The following is a 23708-nucleotide window of genomic DNA, read 5'->3' as shown; positions in this document are numbered from 1 at the left end:
TTTAAAGTATTCATGATGCCTAAATGCAGACCAGGTAAACTGTGGCATACAAAAAACCGATTGCACCCTGAGAAGGAAGCAAACTCTTTTTGTGTAGGTCTAGTATAAGGAGTATGCTTCAAAGACTCCAACCCAAAACAGGGACATCTCATAGCATCCCAATCAGTCATCATTTATCTGGTTGGTCGTGGTTATCTTCTGAAAAGGAATTTCAGATCTTTTATTGGCTTACAGAAACGCACTGTCTGAGGCTAGTTGCACAAGAGTTCCTGACACAAGCAATGTTAGGCCACACACACACACACACATACACATACACACACACACACACACACACACACACACATACACACACTTCGGGGGTAGGGGTGGGGGACTGGCTCTGCTTAAGAGGCTAAGCTTGCCAGGCAGTGTGTCACACACCTTTAGTCCCAGCACTCTAGAAGCAGAGGCAGGCAGATCTCTGTGAGTTCAAGGACAGCCTGGTCTACATAGTGAGTTCCAGGACACCAGGACAGCCAGGGCAACACAGTGAGATGGCCTGCAATGCTATAGCTGTTCACGGCCACTGAGGTTCTAGTCTGTTTTGGATGTTTAACAGAGACACAGCGCTTTTTTTGTTTTTTGTTTTCCCCCCTAGGAACATTAGCTTATAGCTCCTGTTAGCCAAAGACCACATTTTATGCATGCAGAGGCCAAATATTCTCTATGTCCCCCAGTGTGAGGAGAGCTTCTTCCTAAGATTTGATTTAGATAAAACTGAGTAGGCATGAAAGCCATCTTCAGGAAGTAGAAGTAGTTGGCAAAGCAATTAAGGAAAAGGATTCCCGGATTATACCAAACCTATTGGCCACCACAATCTACATCTGATTTTTCTCTTTTGTCTTCTGGATCTGACATAATGTTTACATGTGACACATAGCAGAAGTATCATATCTAACGTTTACTAAGAACTCACTGTGGTCTAAGGAAGTAAAGGGATTATAGGGGTATATGTAAAATTGTGAAAGAATAAGTAATGTTTTAAAAGAACTAAAAGTAGGAGCTGGGGGAAACAAGTTATTTTTTTGTTTGTTTGTTTTTATCAACCAAAAATGTTGTTTATGTGTCAGTTCTATTTTAGGATACTGTATTAAGTGGTTTTCCTAATTGAAAAATAATTGTCATACACCATAGTCTGATCACAGTCTCTCCTCCTCCAACTCCTCCCAGCTCCTCCTCACTCACCCACTTCTATGCCTTTTCCCTCTGTCTTTAGAAAACAGCAACAGCTGGGCGTGGTGGCGCACGCCTTTAATCCAGCACTCGGGAGGCAGAGGCAAGTGGATCGCTGTGAGTTTGAGGCCAGCCTGGTCTACAAAGCTAGCCCATTACAGCCAAGGCTAACACAGAGAGACTCTGTCTTGAGAAACAAAAACAAAACAAAGCAAAAAAAGAAAATAGCAACAACAAAAACAGATTTTTTTAAAGGAGAAATACACACACACACACCCATAAAACACAAAATTGAAAAACATAATATACAAACAAAAGACCAGTAAAACAAAACAAAACAAAAAAATCCCAAACTAAACAATATAAGACAAAGAGTCTACACAATTTACTGTGTATTGGCATCTACTGCTGGGCATGGCATCTACCCTGAAATGTGGTCAATATACCCAGTGAAAATTCATTTTCCATAGGAAAAAACTAATTTTTCCTTTGCAAGCAGTGTTAATTGGAGATAATGTCTTGATTCAGGCAAGAGCCCATGTCTACCTCCCCTATCAACACTGGGACTTCCACCTAACTTGAACCTGTGCCGGTCCTGTGTGTGCTGCCACTGTCTCTGTGAGTTCATATCTGGGGTGCTGAATTTCTATTTAGCAAATTCAATAATCTAAATACCATCAACCTTATTATTTCATGTGACCTTTCTTTATATTTTAACTCTCATAATGTTTTTACAACACACAAAATCTCTATAAAGGTTCTCACCACCACTACAATAAATCCCAGTGAGGCAAATTAAAAAGGAAAAGGAAGGTTTATTCAGTATTTAGTGGCTCCTGAATTCATGGTCTCACAGTAGGAGGTCCAGAAGTCACTGGCTGGGCTGGGTGAGGGGCTTTTTGTAGGAGAGGGGTGGGAGGCAGTGACATGGTTGATAAGTTACTGGAGTATTGCCTGGGTTTGGGGGTCCAGGAGGTGTGTCCTGAGTCCAGTGTCACTTTGGGATCCGGAACTAAGTGTCCACTTTGTCCAGTGTTTTATGAAGGCTTCTGGTGGGAATCTTTGTCCTGTCCTGGCTTGGGGGTGGGGGGATATTTTTGTCCCAAAACCTTCAGCCTAACACTAACACTCTAGCTTTGTACTAATATATTTTCATTTTGAATAGTCTTTTAAGACAAAATCATTCTCATCCCAAAGCATTTCTCCTTTTCAAGTAGCCTTCCTTATCAACAATAACTTGCATATCTATGGCTTTAGATCTCGTTTTCTTACATGATGGTTCTTTTCTGTATTTTTCTTATTTTTTTTTTTAATCTTTCTTATCCTGATAATATCTATTGTATTTTAAGAGAAAACTATACACGAAACGAAGAAAATAACATGCACATGCTTGCCAAATGCTTAACAACCGCAAACACAGGCAAAACATTAAATTTTAAGGCACAAAGCTAGGTAATTGTCCATAAAAGAGAAATTATATAATGAAATACATTAAGATTGTCTAGAGATCTCAGGATGTTTTTCTTTTTTTCAAATAATATTTTCCTTGAGAATTTCATACAATATATCTCTATGCTGCCCACCCAACCTTAATCAAGTCCAGCTTGCACTGCCCAACTACTACTCCTGAAGTGAAGCCTGCCCTGGAGTGTGGGCAGCCTACATCTCTAACAAAGCTGACCCTCCTGCTCCTAGCAGCTTTCACATGTCCGTAACTCCTCAGGCAGTGGTGGGATTTTATATGCCCATGTCACACCCTCTGGGCTGGGGTTTTGTGTGGTTTGAGCTTGAGCAGGTCATGAGCATACTATCATAACTGCCATGAGGTCATATGCACAACTGCCCTGCTGTGCCTGGAAAATGTTTTCCTTAACGTTATCCACCACCTCCATCTCTCACACCCACTCTTCTCAAAAGATTCCATGGGCTTTAGGTGAAGGGGTGTGAGCTCTGCACAGTGTCTTATTCTCTACGCATTTACCAGTGGAGAATCTCTTCACTAATTGCCATCTACTGCAAGGAGAAACTTCTTGATGAGGATTCATAGATATATTGACATATAGGTATAGCAATAAGTCATTGAGAGTTTATTTTAGCAACAATAGCATTGGTTTCTCCCTTATGGCTATGAGTTAACTAGCCACATAGGTTCTTGGCTCTGTAAACACTGTTAGATATAGATTCAAGACAGAGTTTCTCTGTGTCACCCTGGCTGTCCTAGATTCCCTTTGTAGACCAGATTGGCCTCGAACTCACAGAGATCCACTTGCTTCTGCCTCCCCAAGTGCTGGGATTACAGGCGTGCACCACTGCACCGAGCTAAATTCAGGGGTTTCTAAGTGGCAAAGATACTTCCATCATTTTAGAAAATGAAGAAGCCCTCTAGGTTTCAGAAGGTCAGGATCCCCCAGCTAACAACCAAAAGGTAGAGCCAGTCTAGGGCCCAAACAACACATCATCAAACCAAAAAGGCTTACTCAAGCCTTAAAATCTAGCGGAGTTTGTTCTACTAAATTCTAGACTTGTTTAAGACACACAACATTCTTATTTATGGTCCCCTCTGTGGTGATGGCAATATCCAATTCATGCCTATTGCAGAAATCTTCTTGTTATCACAGGTAGAACAGAGTTTTCTTCAGAAAGAACCCTACCATAAGTCTTGCCCACAGGCACCTTAGGTGATTACTTTAGCCAGTGTCCTATTGCTGTGGAGAGACACCGTGACCAAGGCAACTCTTATAAAAGAAAGCATTTAATTGGGTCTTGCTTACAGTTTCAGAGGTTTGGTTTATTACCATCATGGTGGGAACCATGGTGACACACAGACAGACATAGTCTTCCCAAGTCTCAGCATTGTTCAAAGGTCCCAAGTCTCTTCCGAGACTCAAGGCAATCTAACTGTGGTTTCATGTAAAGTCAAAAAGGAAAGTACATACTTCACAACATACAATTGCACAGAATATACATTACTGTTCTAAAAGGGAGGAACAGGGCACAGTGAGGAAATATTAGATCAAAGTAAGACCAAGAATCATTCTCTCTCATGTCTTCTACCTTTTCATGCATGGAGTTTAGGATTGTGCATTGGGAAAAGGTTAAAAAAGAGTACAGGAAAATCAGGCCAACCAACCACTCCAGCTGTGCTGCTCTTCCAAGGCTCTCCCTAGTAAAGAATGAGTGAATGAATGGATGGAGAGAGAGACAGACAGACAGATAGATAGATAGACAGACAGACACCATTGGGGCAAGTTCTCACTGCTGCCACCCTCAAAAGGATTCATCCTTTCCTGTTCCTGCTGTATGGTACACAATTACAGAAAGATAGTACACATATTGAAACAAGAAAGTTGAGGATGTCCCTTTGTGAAAGCCTTTTCTGTGTTTGTTTTCCTGATGGCGGATTTTTTGTTAGACTGGAAACGGTCTGTTGTGCAATGGCCACTCTTCCTGTGTATATCACCAAGACCAACATTGCTGAGACACGTGTTATTTAGGACTTATTTTAGAGGGTGACAGGATAGTGGAAGAAGGGCACTTCTCTTGGAGAGAAGACTGCTCAGAGCCTTAACCTATTTGGTTATCCAAAGGATTAGAAATCAATTTCTTTCTAGTTAAGTTAGTGATTTCTCAGTTTCTTTGTTACTAAAATTGACTCAACCTAAAAAAGTTCTACGATTTGTTCTACAACGTAGCTCATCCAGTGAAGTAGCCCACTAAACTCTGAATGGAGGAAATCTTCCTCCTCCACCTCTGTCCACATGCACAGCAAGGTGTTCAGCCTTCCATGGAGTGTATGTGCTTCAGGCCTGCTGTGCACAGAGGTGAACTTCGGACCAAGTAAAAAACAAGGGTAGGGCCTTGGCAATCTGGTACCAAGTACACAGATGCAGATAAGGACTCAGCCTTTGCATAATCTATTCAGGAAAGGGGGGAAAAAAAAAATAGGAAGGCCAAGGAGATGCCAATTAACCTACAAACCTCTGGCATGCATTTGCAAAGCTGGTTTTTCTGCACCTTGAAAGCCAATAAAATGGAGTCCAACAGGCTTAGCAAGAATTTGAGTTAACCATTAAGCAGGAGATTGAAAGGAAGCTTAGCCTTTGTAGCAGAATGAAGATACGGTAGGTCATTTCTTTCTGCAAAACAGAGGGGGAACAGATAATGTATAAAACTAGATGAATCTCTCAAAACCAACCACTTCGTGGAACTGGAAACTAACCAAATGTGAGCAGCAAATTGAGAAGCATTTAGTCTTGGGAAGCCTCTATCTCCAGGTGAGGACATTTTTGCCCATGGATGCTTTTATCACCCCGTTGCTCAATTGATGACTTTTAAGTAAGATCAGCTAGCCACGAGAATAATACTGGCACATAAGGACTAAACTTGAAGTGTTAAAAATTCTTGGTTTTGCTGTCCATGAGAACTGAACATGTAGTGAGAAATTAAATTTCTCATTCTGAGGAATGAGAAATTAAAAATACAAGCTTTGCTAGCCTCTTATTTTAGTCCCACTCTTGGTGAGCACCAGGTTAACTATGAATTTAGCATAAATACATAAGGTTATAGAGAAGGCTTGAAAAAAATTTCTCCACACATTCCCTAAAAACATACAGGGGAGACCTGAGAAATCACTGTAACAAGTGAAGTTCAAGGAAAACATGAAAGCTGGCCTTCTCCAACACAGAACATATGCCGTGCAGAACTAAGATACTGAAAGAAACCTCTGCTCAAATAATCAGCTAACTGCTCTAAATAATGTTATTTTAAAAAGAGTATATCATACACACAATCTGAAAGGGAAAAAAAAGCCACATAATCATCTCCTTAGATGCTGAAAAAGCATCTGACAAAATCCAACACTCTTTCACGCTAAAAGTCTTGGAGAGATCCAGAAACAAGACACATACCCAAACATAGTCAAGGCAAAATTCAGCAAGCCAATAGCCAATCTCAAACTAAATGAAGAGAAACAAATCAATTCCACTGAAATCAGGGACACAACAAGGCTGTCCACTCTCTCTGTATCTCTTCCATATACTTGAAGTCCTAGCTAGAGCAATAACACAACTAAAGTAGATCAAAGGGATACAAATTGGAAAGGAAGAAGTCAAAGTATCACTATTCACAGATTATGTGATAGTATACACACATAACCCCAAATCCTACCAGAGAACTCTGTCAACTTATAAACACCTTCAGCAATGTCTGGATACAAAGTCAACTCAAAAAACAAACAAATAAACAGTAGCCTTCCTTTATACAAAAGACAAACAAACTGAGAAAGAAATTAGGGAAACAACACTCTTCATAATAGCCACAAAAAAAAAAAAAAGAAAAGAAAAGAAAAGAAAAAAAGAAATATCTTGGTGTAACTCTTATGAAGCAAGTGAAAGACTTGTATGAAAAAACTTCAAGTCTCTGAAGAAAGAAACTGAAGAATATATCAGAAGATGGAAAAGATGGAAACTTCTCCCATGCTCATGGATAGGTAGGATTAACATAGTAAAAATGACCATCTTAGCAAAAGCAATCTACAGAGTCAATTCAATTCCCATCAAAATGCCAACACAATTCTTTACAGACTTGAAAGAACAATTCTCAACTTTGTATGAAAAAATAAAAAACCCCAAACAGCTAAGACAATACTATGCAATAAAAGATCTTCTGGAAGTATTTCCATGCCTGATCTCAAGCTGTACTATAGAGCAACCAGAGTAGAAACTTCATGGTACTGGCATAGAAACAGACAGGGGGGTCAGTAGAATTAAATCAAAGACCCAGAAATAAACCCGCACACTATGGATACTTGATTTTTGACAAAGAAGCCAAATTCATACAATGGAAAAAAGATAGCATCTTCAACAAATGGTGCTGGTCTAACTGGATGTCTACTCACAGAAAATGCAAATAGACCCTTATTTATCACCATGCACAAAACTAAAGTCCAAGTGGATTAAAGACCTCAACATAAAGCCAGACACATTAAATCTGTTAGAAGAAAATGTGGGGAAGAGCCTTGAACTCATTGGCACAGTAGACAACTTCCTGAACAGAACACCAACAGCTCAGGGTCTAAGGTCAACAATTAATAAATGAAACTGAGAAGCTTCTTTAAGGCAAAGGACATTGTCAACAGATCAAAAACGACAGCCTACAGACTGGGAAAAGAGCTTCACCAACCCTACATCTGATAAAGGACTACTACTATCTAAATATGTAAAGAACTCAGGGAATTAAACACCACTAAACCAAATACTCAAATTAAAAATGGGGCTCAGAACTAAACAGAGAATTCTCAACAAAGGAATATCACGGATGAGAAACAAATAAATGTTCAACATCCCTAATCATCAGGGAAATGCAAATCAAAACGATTCTGACATTCTACCTTACACCCATGAGAATGGCTAAGATCAAAAACTCAAGTGACAGCACTTACTGTGGAGGATGTGGAGAAGGAAAACACTCCTCCATTGCTCGTGGGAGTGCAAACTTGTACAACCACTTTGGAAGTCAATCTGGCACTTCTCCAAAAATTTGGAATAGTGATACCTCAAGACCAGTCCTAGGCATATACCCAAAAGATGCTCCACCACACAATAAGGACATTTGTTCAACTACGTTCATAGCAGCCTTATTCATAATAGCCAGAATCTGGAAGCAACCTAGATATTCTTTAACCAAATACTGGTTAAAGAAACTGTGGTACATTTACACAATGGAATACTACTCAGCTATTAAAAGCAAGGAAATCTTGAAATTTGCAGGCAAATTTCATCCTGAGTGAGGTAACGTAGGCCCAGAAGGATACATATGGTATATACTCACTTATAAGCAGATATTAGCCACATAATACAGGATAACCAAACTACAATCCACAGACCTAAAGAAACTAAATAACAAGGAGGACCCTAGGGAGGATGCTTAATTCTCACTCAGAAGGTCAAGTAGAATAAACACTGGAAGCAGTTGAAGAGAAAGTACAGGACAGGAGCCAAATTTTGGGGGTGAGTGCAGGGAGTCTTATGGAAGAGTTGGGGGATAGAAGGGCCTGGAGGGACAGGAGTTCTACAAAGAGACCAATGGAGCCAAGAAATTGGGGTGGGAGGAGTGCTGCAGAGTCTGATGCACCAACCAAGGACCATGCATGGTAAGGACCTAGACCCTCTGCTCAGATGCAGTCGATAGGCAGCACAGCCTCCTTGTGGGTGCCATAATATGAGGAGTAAGGACTACTTCTGTCTGACATGAACTCTGGTGCTCACTTATTCATCACTTCCTCCTGGTGGGTTAGGCCTCCCCAGGCCTCAGAGGAAGAGGCTACAGGGAGTCCAGATGAGACTTCATAGGCTGAGGTCAGATGATGGGGAGGAGGGCTACCTCTTTCTGAGGACTAGTGGGCGGGGGGAGGGATGAGGGAGGGAGGGTAGGACAGGGAAGAAATGATGGTGGGGGCTACAATTGCAAAGTAAAGTGAGCAAATTAAAAAAAAAATCCCCAGGAGCCGGGCGTGGTGGCGCACGCCTTTAAGCCCAGCACTCGGGAGGCAGAGGCAGGCGGATCCCTGTGAGTTCGAGGTCAGCCTGGTCTACAAAGTGAGTCCAGGATGGCCAAGGCTACACAGAGAAACCCTGTCTCGAAAAACCAAAAAAAAAAAAAAAAAAATCCCAGTACTCAGGAGGCAGAGGCAGGTGGATCGCTGTGAGTTCAAGGCCAGCCTGGTCTACAAAGTGAGTCCAGGACAGCCAAGGCTACACAGAGAAATCCTGTCTGGAAAAACCTAAAAAAAAAAAAAAAAAGAAAGAAAGAAAGAAAGAAAGAAAGAAAAAGGTATAACCCTTATAAAATCAAGCTAATAAATAAAAAAATATGAATTATAGCTAAACAAAGACAGAATTTGTGTGTCATGGAGGAGATAGACTCCATAATCCAGGAAAGTCACTATAGTTAGAGTGCAGAGTTGCTACAATTAAAATGGATCAGACATAGAAACAGTAAATTTTGAACCCCAAAATTCAAAGACACAGGAAGTAGAAAAAAAAACTTGTAAAGGGCTTGAATACTATATTTAGTAAAGAAAGACTTCAATGAAGTTATTTTAAATATGTTCAGAGAATTAAAACTGTTCAAAGGATTAAAAGAAAATACAACAAAAATGACTCAACAAATAGGATACTTGAATAGATAAATGCAAACTGCGAAAAGAATGGAAACTATAATAATGAAAAGTACAGTTACAGGGCTGGAGAGGTAGCTCAGAGGTTAAGAGCACTGTCTGCTCTTTCAGAGGTCCTGAGTTCAATTCCCAATAACTACATGGTGTCTCATAACCATTTATAATGAGATCTGGTGCTCTCTTCTGGCAGGAAGGCACACATGCAGGCAGAATTTCATATGCATAATAAATAAATAAATCTTAAGAAAGAAAGAAAAGTAGAGTTACCAAAGTTAAGAACTCACTAAAGCAAGGCATTATGGCAGTGCTCGACTGTGATCGCAGGATTTGGTAGGTTGAGGTAGGAGGATGATAAATTCAAAACCAACCTGGGCTATAAAAGTGAGTCTGGGGAAGGGGGGGCAAGAAGAGAGATGGAGGAAAAAAAAAAAGAGGGGAAAGGGAAGAGATGGGAGGAGTGAAGGAAGGGAACAAAGAATCAAGTAACTTGAAAAAATAAAGCCAGGCGTGGTGGCGCACGCCTTTAATCCCAGCACTCGGGAGGTAGAGGCAGGTGGATTGCTGTGAGTTCAGGGCCAGCCTGGTCTACAAAGCAAGTCCAGGACAGCCAAGGCTACATAGGGAGACCCTGTCTCAAAAACCCACAAATAAATAAATAAATAATTTTCACAGAGAAACCCTGTCTTGAAAAACCAAAAAAAGAAAAAATAATAAAAATAATCTAGTTTGGAAAATGGGCAAAAAAGAACACGGACAAATAACAGAGCCAGAAACTCACGAGAAAGATTAACTTTTCCCACATACACATCGCATGAGCTCTAAAAGAAGAAAGAGGGAGGAATGAAGAAATACTTACTGAAAAGCCTTCCAAATTTGATGAAAAAAATTTCACATTATAGACCCACGAAGCTCAACCAACATCAGCTTTTAAAGAATGAAACACCAAAGAAGCAGGCATAGTGGTGAGCATCTGTAATCCCGGCATGCAGAAACCGCAAGAGCAGACTGAGTTAAGACCAGCGGATGTCCTACACAGACCCCACTTCAAAACACAAGCAAAACATACAGAGGACCTCCCACAGAGACATGCCAACCAATCAGCACGCTGACAGCTAATGTCAGCGAGGACAATTTGAAAAGCAGCAGGAGAGAAAGGACTCATTTCATTTAGAGGAATGATGATATGATTAATAGTTGCCTTTTATTATTATTATTTGTTGTTGTTGTTGTTTTGTTTTCGAGACAGGGTTTCTCTGTGTAGCCTTGGTTGTCCTGGACTCTCTTTGTAGACCAGGCTGGCCTTGAACTCACAGCAATCCTCCTGCCTCTGCCTCCCGAGTGCTGGGACTAAAGGCGTGAGCCACCACGCCTGGAACTTTTTTTTTTTTTTTAAATCAGAAAGTAACTCAGGACACCAAAAGTACCACAACCTTGCCCAGCCTTAGGGACTGGGGTGATGGGAAATGAAGAAGTGATACACATACAGCCAAACGTGGGTCTAGCGGACAGTGGGCTCTGAAGGAGTGGTACCAACCACAGCCAGAAGACTCGGCTTGTTCACTTTATACCTCTGAGTTGAGGAAGGATGGGGGTTATTGTATGCAGCAAACAAGGGCGTGGGCTAGATCTCTGTAGGGGAACAGTCTGAGGCTGTACACATCTGGGAGGAAGACGTGGACCCCATTTTCTGCGCACAGCCGACATCCACAGAGACCTGAGGCACTGGGGTCCTTGACACGGCTGTGTTCATATAAACAACACTCATTCACTCAGGGCTTCCACTTCCCCCTCAAAAGACAACGGAAAAAATGTATTTAAAAGGGGGGTGGGAGTTGGGGGTTTAGCTCAGTGATAAGAGCACTGGGAGGAAGAATTGTGACAGACAGAAGGGTCAAGGACACCATGAGAGCAAGGCCCACGGAATCAACTAAACAGGGCTCATGGAGTTCAGAGAGACCCAAGCGGCAATTGTGGTGGCTGTGTGGGTCTGTGCTAGGTTCTCTGAGTATGTTATGGTTGTTGGCTTGCTGTTTTTGTGGGACTCTTGGCAGTAGGAAGTAGAGGTGTGTCCGATGCCTTTGCCTACTCTTGGGACTCCTTTCCTCATAGGAGGTTGCCTCACCTAGCTTTAATGTGAGGGTTTATGCTTGGTCTATTTGTATTTTGTTGTTCCTTGTTCAGTACCTGGGAAGTCTGCTCTTGGGGGAGACATGGAGTGGGTCTGGGGGAGAGGGGAGATGATTAGAAACAAGGAGGAGTGAAGGGAGGGGAAGCTGCGGTCAGGATGTGTTGTATAAGGGGGGAAAGAAGACAAAAGAAAAGACAGCCTTTAATCCCAGCACTCAGAAGGCAGAGGCAGGCGGATCTCTGTGAGTTCCATGCCAGCCTGGTCTAAAGAGGGTTCCAGGATAGCCAAATTTACACAGAGAAACTGTCTCAAAAACAAAACAAAACAAAACAAAACAAAAAAACCCAAAACCCCAAACAAATGAAACAAAGCAACAACAAAGAAACACCTCAATATTTTGAGTGATTCCAAAATTTTGTTGGGCTGCGGTACAGGTTGCAAGCCTCTGTTCTGCGGTACAGGTTGCATGCCTCTGTTCTGCGGGATCAAGTGAAGGTGTACAAACATTCACACTTTGGGGAACTAAGAGAAACAGAGCTCCAGTCGTTAGCCTGGCTTTGCAGGTTAGAAAGAAGCCACATAAGGGCTAGGAGTAAGGCTCGGCCGGTAAGGTGCTTGCCATGAAGGCATAAACTGGAACCCTAACACCCATGTAACACCCAGGTGTGGGACACCTGTCTGTAACCTTAGCACTAGGGAGTGAAACAAGTGGCTCCTGGCTCCTGAGAGCTTGCTGGCCAGCCAGCCTAGGCAAAATTGTGAATTCCAGGTTCAAAGAGAGACCTTGTCTCCAAAAACCAGGAAAGGACAGCCTTAAACACACACACACACACACACACACACACACACACACACACACACACGCCTTTAATCCTAGCACTTGGGAGGCAGAGGCAGGCGATCGCTGTGAGTTTGAGGCCAGCCTGGTCTACAAAGTGAGTCCAGGACAGCCAAGGCTACACAGAGAAACCCTGTCTCGAAAAACCAAAACACATACACACACACACACACGCACGCACGCACGCACGCACACACACACATACACACACACAGGCACAAATGACAAGACATGCCTGAGTTTGCGTCCTCACTGCTAATGTGAGATGAAATTTTGAGCTAGCACCGGTTACCCCTAAGACTATCTATTTTGCAAGATGCCCCAGCCCTAGAGCAGGAGGGAAGGGAGGACAAGGGGAGGGGAGAGGGAGAGGGAGACTTAACATTGACCTCTGGCTTTTGTATGGCCATGTGCATACATCATGCACAGAAAGGAGGGGGGGAGAGTAGAGAGGGAGAGATGGGAGTGAGAGAGAATGAATGAATGATGAATGAATGAATGAATGAATGTCTGAGGAAGCTAGGCTGATTGGTGAAACAGGCAATGAAGCCTAGAGTGGGTGACAGCTTTTTCAAGTGTAGAAAAGCAAGAGAAATCTTAACATGAACAAGGAACAGAATAACATTCACACAAAAGCCATCTCAAAGAAATGGAAAGCTAGCCGGGCGTGGTGGTGCACGCCTTTAATCCCAGCACTCGGGAGGCAGAGGCAGGTGGACCGCTGTGAGTTCGAGGCCAGCTTGGTCTACAAAGCGAGTTCAGGACAGCTAAGGCTACACAGAGAAACCCTGTCTCAAAAACCAAAAAAACAAAAAAACAAAAACAGACAGACAAACAAAAAGAAATGGAAAGCTATGAATTGGCAGAACACAATTCCAAATAACTTCTTTAAGGAAGCAAGGTACACTACAAGAGAGCAGACTGATAAATCAGAAAAGAAATACAGGCTCAAAGCAGGAAGTCTAGCAGCAGGAAATCAGCTGGGAAGGGCCTGAGTCATCAGCCCCACCCCACCATTACAGCCACCACGCCTGGCAGTGAAGTCCATGACACAAGTCAGGCCTGTGTCAAAGCTCCAACCTTGAGAGCAAAATGACAACAACGGCAATGGTTTATAATTTGCTTCATTAAAAGATCCGGCAACCAAAAATTTGATAAGGGCCTGTATCCAACAGGGAGAAGTTTCCAGTGACCTGGTTAAAAGACCAGGTAGAGGCATATCCATCCCTGCCAACAGACTAGACAGTAGGTAACATAGAGACAAGGTTAGAGCAGGATTTTACTACAACGCTGAACTTCCCTGCCAGGTCTGGGTAATTTAAGTAGTCGAGAGCTGTTTACCCATTACACATCATGAGCGTGAGCAGTGAGCCTGTGCACCTGTGCGAAGAACCTTTCTCCCACCCTCCATATTCTTTCAGTCACCACATGCCCCCCTGGAAAGATAACATTTCCTGAATTAATATTAGTTAACATTCATATTTTTGATAAATGGGATGAAAGCACATGATGTCTTTTAATAAAGCACCTCCTACAGCGTGAGTACTAGACACAGGCACCTGTACAAGCGCCACACCAGACCTCCCTCAGTTTTGTGAGCACGGCTTGCGCTCGCGATCCTTCATCACCAGATTTACTACCAGCTTGTATGAGGTTGTAAATTGTGTCCTTTCTCCATTGTCTGTAGTTTTTCTTTATTATTCGTGAAGGCTGGGGTTGGAGCGATGCCTCAGCAGTTAATAGTACTGGCTGTTCTTCCAGAGGATCTGAGATCGAGTCCCAGCACCCACATGGCAGCTCACAACTGTCTGTAACTCCAGTTCCAGAGAATCAGACTTTCTCTTTGACATGAATGCAGGCAAAACAACCCCGCCCCCAACACACACACCCACACACACCCACACAAAGTCAAAGTAAATTTGAAAAAAATGAAAGAAAAAAATATGTAATGTAATTGACAGTCACTGTATAGCTGCTACCCTGTCTCCTGATTTATTCATTACCTTTCCATCTCTTAAAATTCCTTTTATTACACTTGTGTGTCTCTCATGGGTATGTGTGCCATGGTATGCATCTGAAGATGAGAGGATAACTTGTCAGAGTGCGTCCCAATTCTTCCACCAAGACTGGACTTGGGACATTGGGCTCAGGAGCAAGCACCCCTAGTTTTTTTTTTTTTTTTAACTATTTATTTATTATTATGCATACAGTGCTGAAAAGGGCATCAGATCACATTATAGATGGTTGTGAGCCACCATGTGGTTGCTGGGAATTGAACACATTGCTCTGGAAGAGCAATCAGTGCTCTTAACCACTAAGCCGTCTCTCCAGCCCCAAGCACCCCTACTTGCTGAGCCATCTCACCAGCCCCCTTTCCATCTTTTTTAGATAAGAACAAAATGTTTACATAGAGCTGGCCTTGTTCCTCAGCTGACAGGGAGAGGTCTCTCTCTTCCCCTCTCCCCCTCCTGCCCCCCCCCCCCCGCCCAGTCAGGAAAGCTGGTACCACCCCTCACAGGCTGCAGCTCTCTCAAGAGCAGGCTATTCACCTCACTTGGGCAGCGCAGTAGAGCTGGCCCTACTGTGTCAGAACAGGTGAGCCGGGTCCCAAGGGCATGAGAACAGGAGACTTGGCCCCACACTTTGCCAGCTTTGTCACTTGGGTATGCTAGCTGGGGCAATACTGGAGAGCTGGCCCTGGTGGTGTGGGTGTGGGAGAGCTGGCAGGCTGATCAACTCAGCTACCACCCAGGCCCAGATCCAGGGCTTCGAGTTGGCCCACCCCAATATCTACCCCATCTATGAACTGCTAGTGTGTGTAAAGGGGCTGATTCTCCGGATGCAGAGCTACAGGATCTCCATGACAGAGGGGAACAACAGGATATCTGAGAGGATCCAGTATTGACAGTGATAGTGGAGCAGAAGCCAGAGGCCTTGAACCAGACCAATGACTCTCTGCAATGACCATTTGCAACTAAAGATGTTTGGACAAAAAGGTTGTGTGATACACTGAAGCTTCCGTGATGAGATTTTTATTGTTTTTGCTGTTTTTTTTTTTTTTTTTTAATTTTCTTTTTATTTCTTTTTGGGGAGGGGGGTGCAAGGGTAAAGGGGACATATGAAGGGACAGGAAGATGAGTAAGATTGGGGTGCATGAAGAATCAGTAAAAAGCTTTTTTAAAATTACTTCACAGTAAACTTTGTTTTGTTTTTGTTTTTTTTGTTTTTCGAGACAGGATTTCTCTGTGTAGCCTTGACTGTCCTAGACTCACTTTGTAGACCAGGCTGGCCTTGAACTCACAGTGATCCGCCTGCCTCTGCCTCCCGAGTGCTGGGATTAAAGGCGTGCGCCACCATGCCCAGCTCAGTAAACTTTCTTTTCTCCAGTTCTCTCCTTTGCATCTATGCCTACGAAGTTATCTTTATACTGAAATCAGTAGATACTTATCTGTCCTCCATTTCTCCCATACCAGCTATTTTATTTTATCTTACACAGCCTCAGGGCCAGCAGTTTTCTCTCTATCCCTAAGTTACCTGATAGACAATAATAACATGTGACTTAAAGGTTTTTCACATGGAGTTAATCCTCGTTGGTATGGCTTGAGATTTAGAATCAGTTTGCTTCTTGCCCAAATATGGAGGGGATGGTGTTTCTGAGGCAGGGAATTCTGTGGCCTTGGCTAGCCTTTGATTTACTAGGAAAGAGAGGATGACCCTGAACTCCTTCCTGGTCCTCTAGCTCCTACCTCTCAAGGGCTAGGATTATAGCCGCGCAATGCACCCTCATGCCTGGCTTAACATGTTTATAGAGTGGGAAGAGTTTTCCGTCATGTAAAACAGCTGAGTATGTTGTGCATCCTTGTGCTCACAGTGCTAGGGAGACATGCAAATGCATATAACTAACTGGCAGGTCAGCCAGCAGAGCATTTTAGTGGGCTCCCCCTGTGTTAGGGTAAGGTGGATGGTATCTCTGAGAAGCAATACTTGAGGTTGTCCTGCAGTCTCTACATATACACCCACACACATACTGACCCCCACCCCATCTCTGTCTCTGTCTCACACACACAGGCACACACGTACAGCATGCACATGTGCACACCCCCCCAGGTATATATGTGTCTACCTGTACTTATGTCTTCATCATCCAGTCACTTAATCGCAGTCCCCGTCTTTTATCTGTTCTAAGACAGGGATGGCAAACTTCAAGGGCCACGCTCTCCCAGGGAGTTTCTTTCTACTATTTGGGCTCTGGTGGTCAGTGAAGTTGCCACTGAAGTACTTTCACCAAATGGGCTTGAAGAGGAGCAGACTGAGCCAGCAGCAACAGCGGATTGAGATCATTGAAGGTGCAATCAAGACTTTGTTTGCAGTCATTGGTAAGAACAGAAGCCATCTTGTCTGTGCAGCTCCTCTTCGCACCCAGAACCTTCACCCTACTCCCTGGATCCTGTGAAGTAGATGTCTTACTAGCAGAGATAATAGGACAGGGTCTTAGCTGACTGCTCCTCTTTTACTTTAATATCCATTATGTATAAAGCTTTATATTAATATTCAAGAGACCCTTGTATTATACACACTATGACTAACTACCAAGTAAACCAGTTTTTGTCCTATGAAGTTGTAGGAACAGAACAAATACTTCGTGAAAAACAAAATGCAAATAGGAATAGGGGGTATTTTTAAAAGCAATTCAAAGTTCTAAATAGAGTTCAGTTTAAACTAAATCATCATTCCCCAAATAGTCTCTTTTTAGATCTCAGGGTAGTTATCCACCACGCATTCATGTCCTCCATGCACAAGTCTCAAGCATTACCAGGAGGGGTGTCCATAGGAAGGCCAACAAGGCAGGCAACAGAAGGGTTGAGAAAGCCCTCAGAGGGGTTGTGAGGATGTTAACCCTACCTCTTTCTCACCAAATTGCCCACTGATGCTCTGCAGCAGCACTTCAGGGACTGGAAGTGACCACAGCAACAAGGCTCCTCCTGGAGCCACAGCTGCTGAGGGCACTGAGGGAGCTCCCCTAAGGTTGCCTGCCCTTGTCCTAGGCCTACTGCTGTCTGGGTGTAAAGCCTGCGTATAAGTCCTTCCAGCAAGCAAGACTTAAACACCTGCCAAATCCAGCCAAGACTCCTTGCATGCACCAAACTGCTCTTTGTAGAGCTAATGACTAAGAAGGATCGTATGACTTAATAGTGAGGAGAGCATCAACACTGCGTTAAAAAAAAAAAAAAAAGCGCTAAATGTTATTTGCCATCCTGGCTTGGTGAAAGTGATATTTGTTCAGTATCTCTCTTGTGCTCCTACCAGATGCCAACAATCCAGTGTTCTGAGTACTAGAAAGCAAACAGTAGGAAGCACACATAGTTCCCACTTCACAGGGCTTCCATTCTATGGCACTTTTCCTGGATCATTTCACAAACTTCCTGACCCCCTATAGGTGAATGCAAATTTGAATAACTTCCAGGCTTCTCCCCACATATTTTAGGTACCAAGTATAAAGGCAAGTCTGCTTTCAAACATGATAAAAAGTAGAAGGGAGCCGGGCATGGTGGTACACGCCTTTAATCCCAGCACTCAGGAGGCAGAGGCAGGAGGATCACTGTGAGTTCGAGGCAAGCCGGGTCTGCAAAGCAAGTGTAGGACAGCCAACGCTGCTACACAGAGAAACTTTGTCTCGAAAAACCAAAAAAAAAAAAAAAAGTAAAAGGGACAAAAGCGTGAGTGGTAAGGGCTTGTAATCCCAGCACTTACAAAGAGTGAAGAGGATGGAAAGTTTAAAGCCAGCCAGGCCTCAACACTCAAGACTATCTGAAAAAACAAAACATAAAAAAGCAAAAGGAGAAAGTGACAGGCACCGTGAACTACCCCAAAAGTATAGCTTCATCAGTCTGGCCTCACTTTTGTCTCTCTTTAGATAGCATGGCCAGAAACAGTATAGGCCTCATGTTCACCAGTGCCCTAAACCAAGCGCTGTGCTAAGGGAGGCAGCCCAGCACATACCCAGCAGCTGCCTCCCTCCCTCGGGCCTGCACATCAACCATCATTGTGGTGTCTGTTCAGTATCCCTTCAGCCTCAGTCTCTGGTGGATCTCTACACTGGTCCTTGATATAAAGTCCAAAGATCAGGGACTCAAGCCACACTACCATCTGAGGGGAAATGTTCTGCTCTATCTCTGCTGTAGGGCAGATTCCATTTCTGTTGCTGCTTTTGCCCCATTCTCAACCCCTAAAGGAACATCCAGGGACAGGTATTTCCATAAGCTTCGAAGAAAAATTTTGTACGGAAATAGTTAAGTCAATCTGGGTCACCATCACTCATACCTGGACCTGGTTCCTATCTTCAGTGAATCTTTGCTATTCCATGTTTGTCTTGTTGACACCTTCACACCTCAGTTTTTACTTTTACTTCCTGGCAGGCATCCTGGCAGAGCAGTTTGTTCCAGATGGGCCTCACCTGCACCTCTACAATGAAAACCACTGGATAAAGCTAATGAATTGGCAGCACAGCACCATGTACCTATTCTTTGGTGTCTCAGGGATCATCGACATGCTCACCTACCTTTACTTCAACATTGTGCCCCTGGGGTTAGACAGATTGGTTCTGGCTATAGCAGTATTCAGTGAAGGTAACTTGGCTGGAGAAAGGGAAAGGTGGACCATTATGAGAGGTCAAAATTTAAAAGACAGTAAACATTAACATATAATGATCTTCCTCAGATAATCAATTCTCAGGATTTCTAAAACCTGGGCAGGGTTGTGTCCTATGCTCTGGGTGGTCCAGATAATGTTCTTGGTTATGCAACCAAGAAAGCCTCAGGTGAAGCCCTACCTGGAAACTGTGTGTGTGTCTGTTTCATTCATTCAAAGCCTTAAAACCAGCATCATGGCTGAAACACTGCCCCTGCTTTGAACTACCTTTCATGAAATTTGCAGACAGATACATTATGTTATACTCTCAACAGATCCATAAAGCAGTCTGCACATGCTTGTTGCCAGTGATGTCATGTAAACCACTTTCCTGAATACTGAAGAATCTCAAATGTATTTGTGACAAATACTGGGGGGTGGGGGAGGAGAGAAATGCCAACAATTGGGAAGAGCCAGTGTGAATCTTGTTAAGCAAGTTTCTGATGGCTGTCATTTGTTTGCAACAGGTTTTCTCTTCCTCTTTCACGTTCATAACCGACCTCCGCTGGACCAGCACATCCATTCTCTCTTGCTGTTTGGTTTGTTTGGAGGGTGTGTCAGTATCTCTCTAGAGGTGATCTTTCGGGATAATATTGTGCTGGAGCTTTTCCGAACCAGTCTCCTGATTTTTCAGGGAACCTGGTTCTGGCAGGTGAGTATCCATACTCAAGCTTGTCCTATGGTCTGGGTTGAGAAGCCCCTTGGAGATGCACAAGAGAAATCCCAGTAGTCAGTTGTTGCCTGAAAATGCAGCAAATATAGCAGGGTGTTGTCTGGCCTGGATGACCTTTTAGTCTCCATGCCAACCTTTGGCTTATATACTTTTTCTATACTAATAGCTAGCTGGTATACTGGTTGGCACCCTGTATTTACTTAACTAATATGAAATTCAAGTCCTAAAGTTTAGCTATTTTCAAGTCAGCCTATCCAACAATCAAACTTAGAGAAGTTATCCTGTGTGAATAGGGTTTGTGCTTTAACTGGTATATAGGAACTTCTGAGATAGTGTAAAACACACAGAACTGTTCTGCTGGCCATGAAGATGACTGTTTGCTTCTCAACCAATCAGAAAATCTCTCCTCTGTTCTTCCAGATTGGATTTGTGCTGTTCTCGCCATTTGGAACAGAATGGGACCAGAAGGATATGGACAATATCATGTTCATCACCATGTGCTTCTGCTGGCACTACTTGGTTGCTCTTTGCATTGTAGCCATCAACTACACTCTTGTTTACTGGTATGTCTGAGTTTTGTTAAGTTTTCTCTCCTTAAATAGTCCCTAAGTATCAGTGGCTAACTTCTTAATGACTGCCAACTTTATGCTAAACTCTGCACAAGGTACTCTTCATTTGCAGGGCAGCTACCACAATTTCTACTTTCCAGTGAGTGTAAGGAGGCCTTGCCAAGTTAAACCACCTGCGTCATAATAAAGATTTTAAAAGCTAGTTCATGATAGGGAAATCCTCAAACCAGTAATCAATTGGTCCAGGTTGAAATCCCTACTGTCACTAGTTTGATGAACCCATTACCTACTTCCAGACTTGTTTTGCTTTCTCCCTAAATATACAGACAGATATTAAAATATCTATCAGAGCAGAAAGCACTTTCTATTGACTCCCTGCACTTACTGTCCCAGGCACCACAGAAAACTTAAGATTGACTAACCCTTGTTACTTTACTATGTACTAGTTGTGGTGTTGTGTTTTTGTTTTTTAAACAAATGGGGAAACAAGACTATAAAGGGCTGAGCAATCTCACCAACTAGTAAAGAAAAGCAAAGATGAAAATTGGAGTGTTAAGCCGGGTGTGGTGGCGCACGCCTTTAATCCCAGCACTCGGGAGGCAGAGGCAGGTGGATCGCTTTGAGTTCGAGGCCAGCCTGGCCTACAAAGTGAGTCCAGGATGGCCAAGGCTACACAGAGAAACCCTGTCCCGAAAAACAAAAACAAAAAAAAAAGAAAGAAAGTTGGAGTGTTATTAAAGAAGTTGCTTGCTGTGGAAGCTGCCCCTGCCTTTTCCCCAGGGCTTTACTTCCCTACACCCAAAGCAGACACATTTCACCCAGGAAGAACCTCACAGAGACAAAAGGGGGGGGGGACTTCTAGCTTTACTTTCTTGTCTATTAAACAGCTAGATGACAAGAGGCCTAAATCTAGTCTCGAGAATACTATCTGGGTCACCACCAAGTCCTTTTCTCTACTGTGAACAGAACCGTGAGACATCAGATGTGTAGACATACTATCACCATGTTTAATAGAACCTTAAAAAAGAGGGGGCTCTGCCACTCTTACATCCTGGAGTTAGTGAGCAGAAGACTTTATGGCTAATCTAAGGGTTCTCATGGTTATGTCTACTGCAGCTTTCTGACTCGGGTGAAAAGAAGCACAGAAGGAGAAATCATTGGGATTCAGAAGCTCAAGTCTGACCACACTTACCAGTCAGCCCTTCTGAGTGGCTCGGATGAGGAGTGACGTCAGGCCTTGGGAGAGTGGAGGCCTCTCATTCTTTTGAACAATAACTGGGAAGGATATAGATTGTTCCCTCTACTTCTAAGGCTTGCCTTAGTAAGCGCCTAGGGCTCCGTATGTTGGAAATTAGACCTCATATGTTTTTTTATGTACCGTGTTAGTAGAATCTCTAAGTATAATTTAACTTAAAGTCTGTATTAGAGTAATACCATCTATACAGAAAAATGAACACCCTTCAGTAGCACTTCTGTCCTTACAGAATTAACTTAAGGCCATGAACACCTATGATAAGAAGTGCCCATGTGGATGAGGTAAGCTATGAATCTGACAGGACAGCACATGCTGCTTCTGGTAACTTGCCCCTCTTCTATCAATCAAGCATGTACTTTCGTCTCAGAAATGTTTTGGGACTTTGATGAAAGTCCAGTGCCTTCAATTCAGAGGCAAAATTCTAACACTTTTAAAATAATAAAGCAACTCACAAGCTTTGGCATTTTAAGTGTTAACTTTTAAAACATTCTCTAATCAGTCATACCTGAGTATTGCACTTTAGCCTTGTTTAGAGATAAAATTAGGTGAAAGATAATTTTCTTAAATCAAGAAGCTGCTCAGCTGAGACCTGAAATTCTGATGATTCCTCAACATTATCCTACTGAGGAACATTAGGTAACAAATCTGTACCTTGTAGATGCAGGGGGAAAAAATCGAGTTATGAAAGGCTTCCAATTTTAAAACAGCTAACATGAAAGTATGACAATTTTGAATTCTTAATATAAACCTGACACTGTGCTGTTGATCTTGGACATATTGTTTTGTATGGTTTGTTTAATTTATATAACTTTCCTCAACAAGTATTTATTAAACATCCATCCACTTTGTCCTAGCACTGAAATGTTTGCAAGGATTAATGAGATGTCCAAGAAGGAGTTGACAGTATAGTATAAGAGAAAATTCCTGAGGCTATCATAGGCATTTGTTAAAGTGCAGGGACAGGAAGGGCCTTTAATGCCTGGACTTGGGAGACAGAGGCAAGTGATCTTTGAATTTTTAAGGCCAGTGTGGCCTACAAGTATCAGGATAGGCAGGGTTTTTTGAAACCCTGTCTCAAAAACCAAAATTAAAATAAATATTAAAAAAAGAAAGGAGTACACATAAGCCACAGAGGAGAAATGGGGAGTTGGCCCTTTAGAAAAAGTACACCTGGGGCCTTTAGTCCCAGCACTGGAGGGGCAGAGGCAGGCAGATCTCTGTGAGTTGGAGGCCAGCCTGGTCTACAAAGTGAGTCCAGGACAGCCAAAGCTACACAGAGAGACCCTGTCTTGAAAAAAAAAAAGAAAGAAAAATTATATCTAGGCATAAAGGACAGTACAAAGTCGTGCAAGAACATGGAGAAGTAAATATACACATGACTTCCTGTGTGATGAGGCTTCTGAGCTTAGTGAAGTTGAAGGAACACCCTTGACCTGTACAGCACGCTGGCTCAGTGGACTCTCACAGCCCCTGTAACTTAAGCATGTGAGGGCCTCCTGAGGTTGGTCAGGATAAGGTCAGGCAGCTACAAAGTGGTAAATCCAATCACCACTGTAACTTGAAAGCCTGGTGTCCGTTCTCACATTCCATACCTTGTTCCTTCACACACACCCAGCAGAGATATTTTACAGAAAATTCTTCATATTCTTTGGAAGAAAGGTTAGCTAGCTGGCCTAACAGAAAGTCACACAGGGATCAAGGTATGAGAAGATCATGTATTAGAGAACACGTGTACTCCCTTTTCAAGGGTCCCTTTGGTTTGCCAGCTGAGCAGGAACCCAATCTCTTTCAACAAATACTGGAAGAGCCATTCACCAGCAACAAGACAAATGTGTTCGTTCCTTAGACCCACGTTGGAAAAGGAACTTATTTCCTGTTTTATTTTCATAGAAAGAGATGCACGTGAGACTTTTTATATTGTCAGAACAAAGAAACAGTATTCTCAAGAGACTGGCATACAACTATTAAATATAAAATATTAAAATGTATCTTTGTATTTCTAACCAGTGGTTTGGGATACTTTCATTGAATAATCAACCCTAGCAAAATATTCTTAGACAAAGTACAAGCCATGGAGCTGGAGAGACGGCACTTCCTGTTCTTCCATAGGACCTGAGCTCAGTTACCAGTCCCTGCACATACAGAACATAGAAGAAAGCAAATGTGT

At 42.8% G+C, this 23708-nt stretch overlaps 1 protein-coding gene across 1 annotated transcript; it reads left to right on the top strand.

Moving 5' to 3' along the window:
* The first annotated feature begins 16546 nt into the window (after nt 1-16546).
* Nucleotides 16547-21847, top strand: Tmem45b (transmembrane protein 45B). Its single transcript, XM_051156126.1, has 5 exons — nt 16547-16733; nt 18774-18983; nt 19512-19696; nt 20138-20280; nt 21403-21847. The coding sequence occupies exons 1-5, from the start codon at nt 16550-16552 to the stop codon at nt 21512-21514; spliced, it is 834 nt and encodes a 277-aa protein (XP_051012083.1). The 5' UTR covers nt 16547-16549; the 3' UTR covers nt 21515-21847.
* The last annotated feature ends 1861 nt before the right edge of the window (nt 21848-23708 follow it).

This window comes from Acomys russatus, chromosome 14 (genome assembly GCF_903995435.1).
Source record: "Acomys russatus chromosome 14, mAcoRus1.1, whole genome shotgun sequence".
Classification (NCBI taxonomy): Eukaryota; Metazoa; Chordata; class Mammalia; order Rodentia; family Muridae; genus Acomys; species Acomys russatus.
This window is presented reverse-complemented; position numbering and strand designations above follow the sequence as displayed.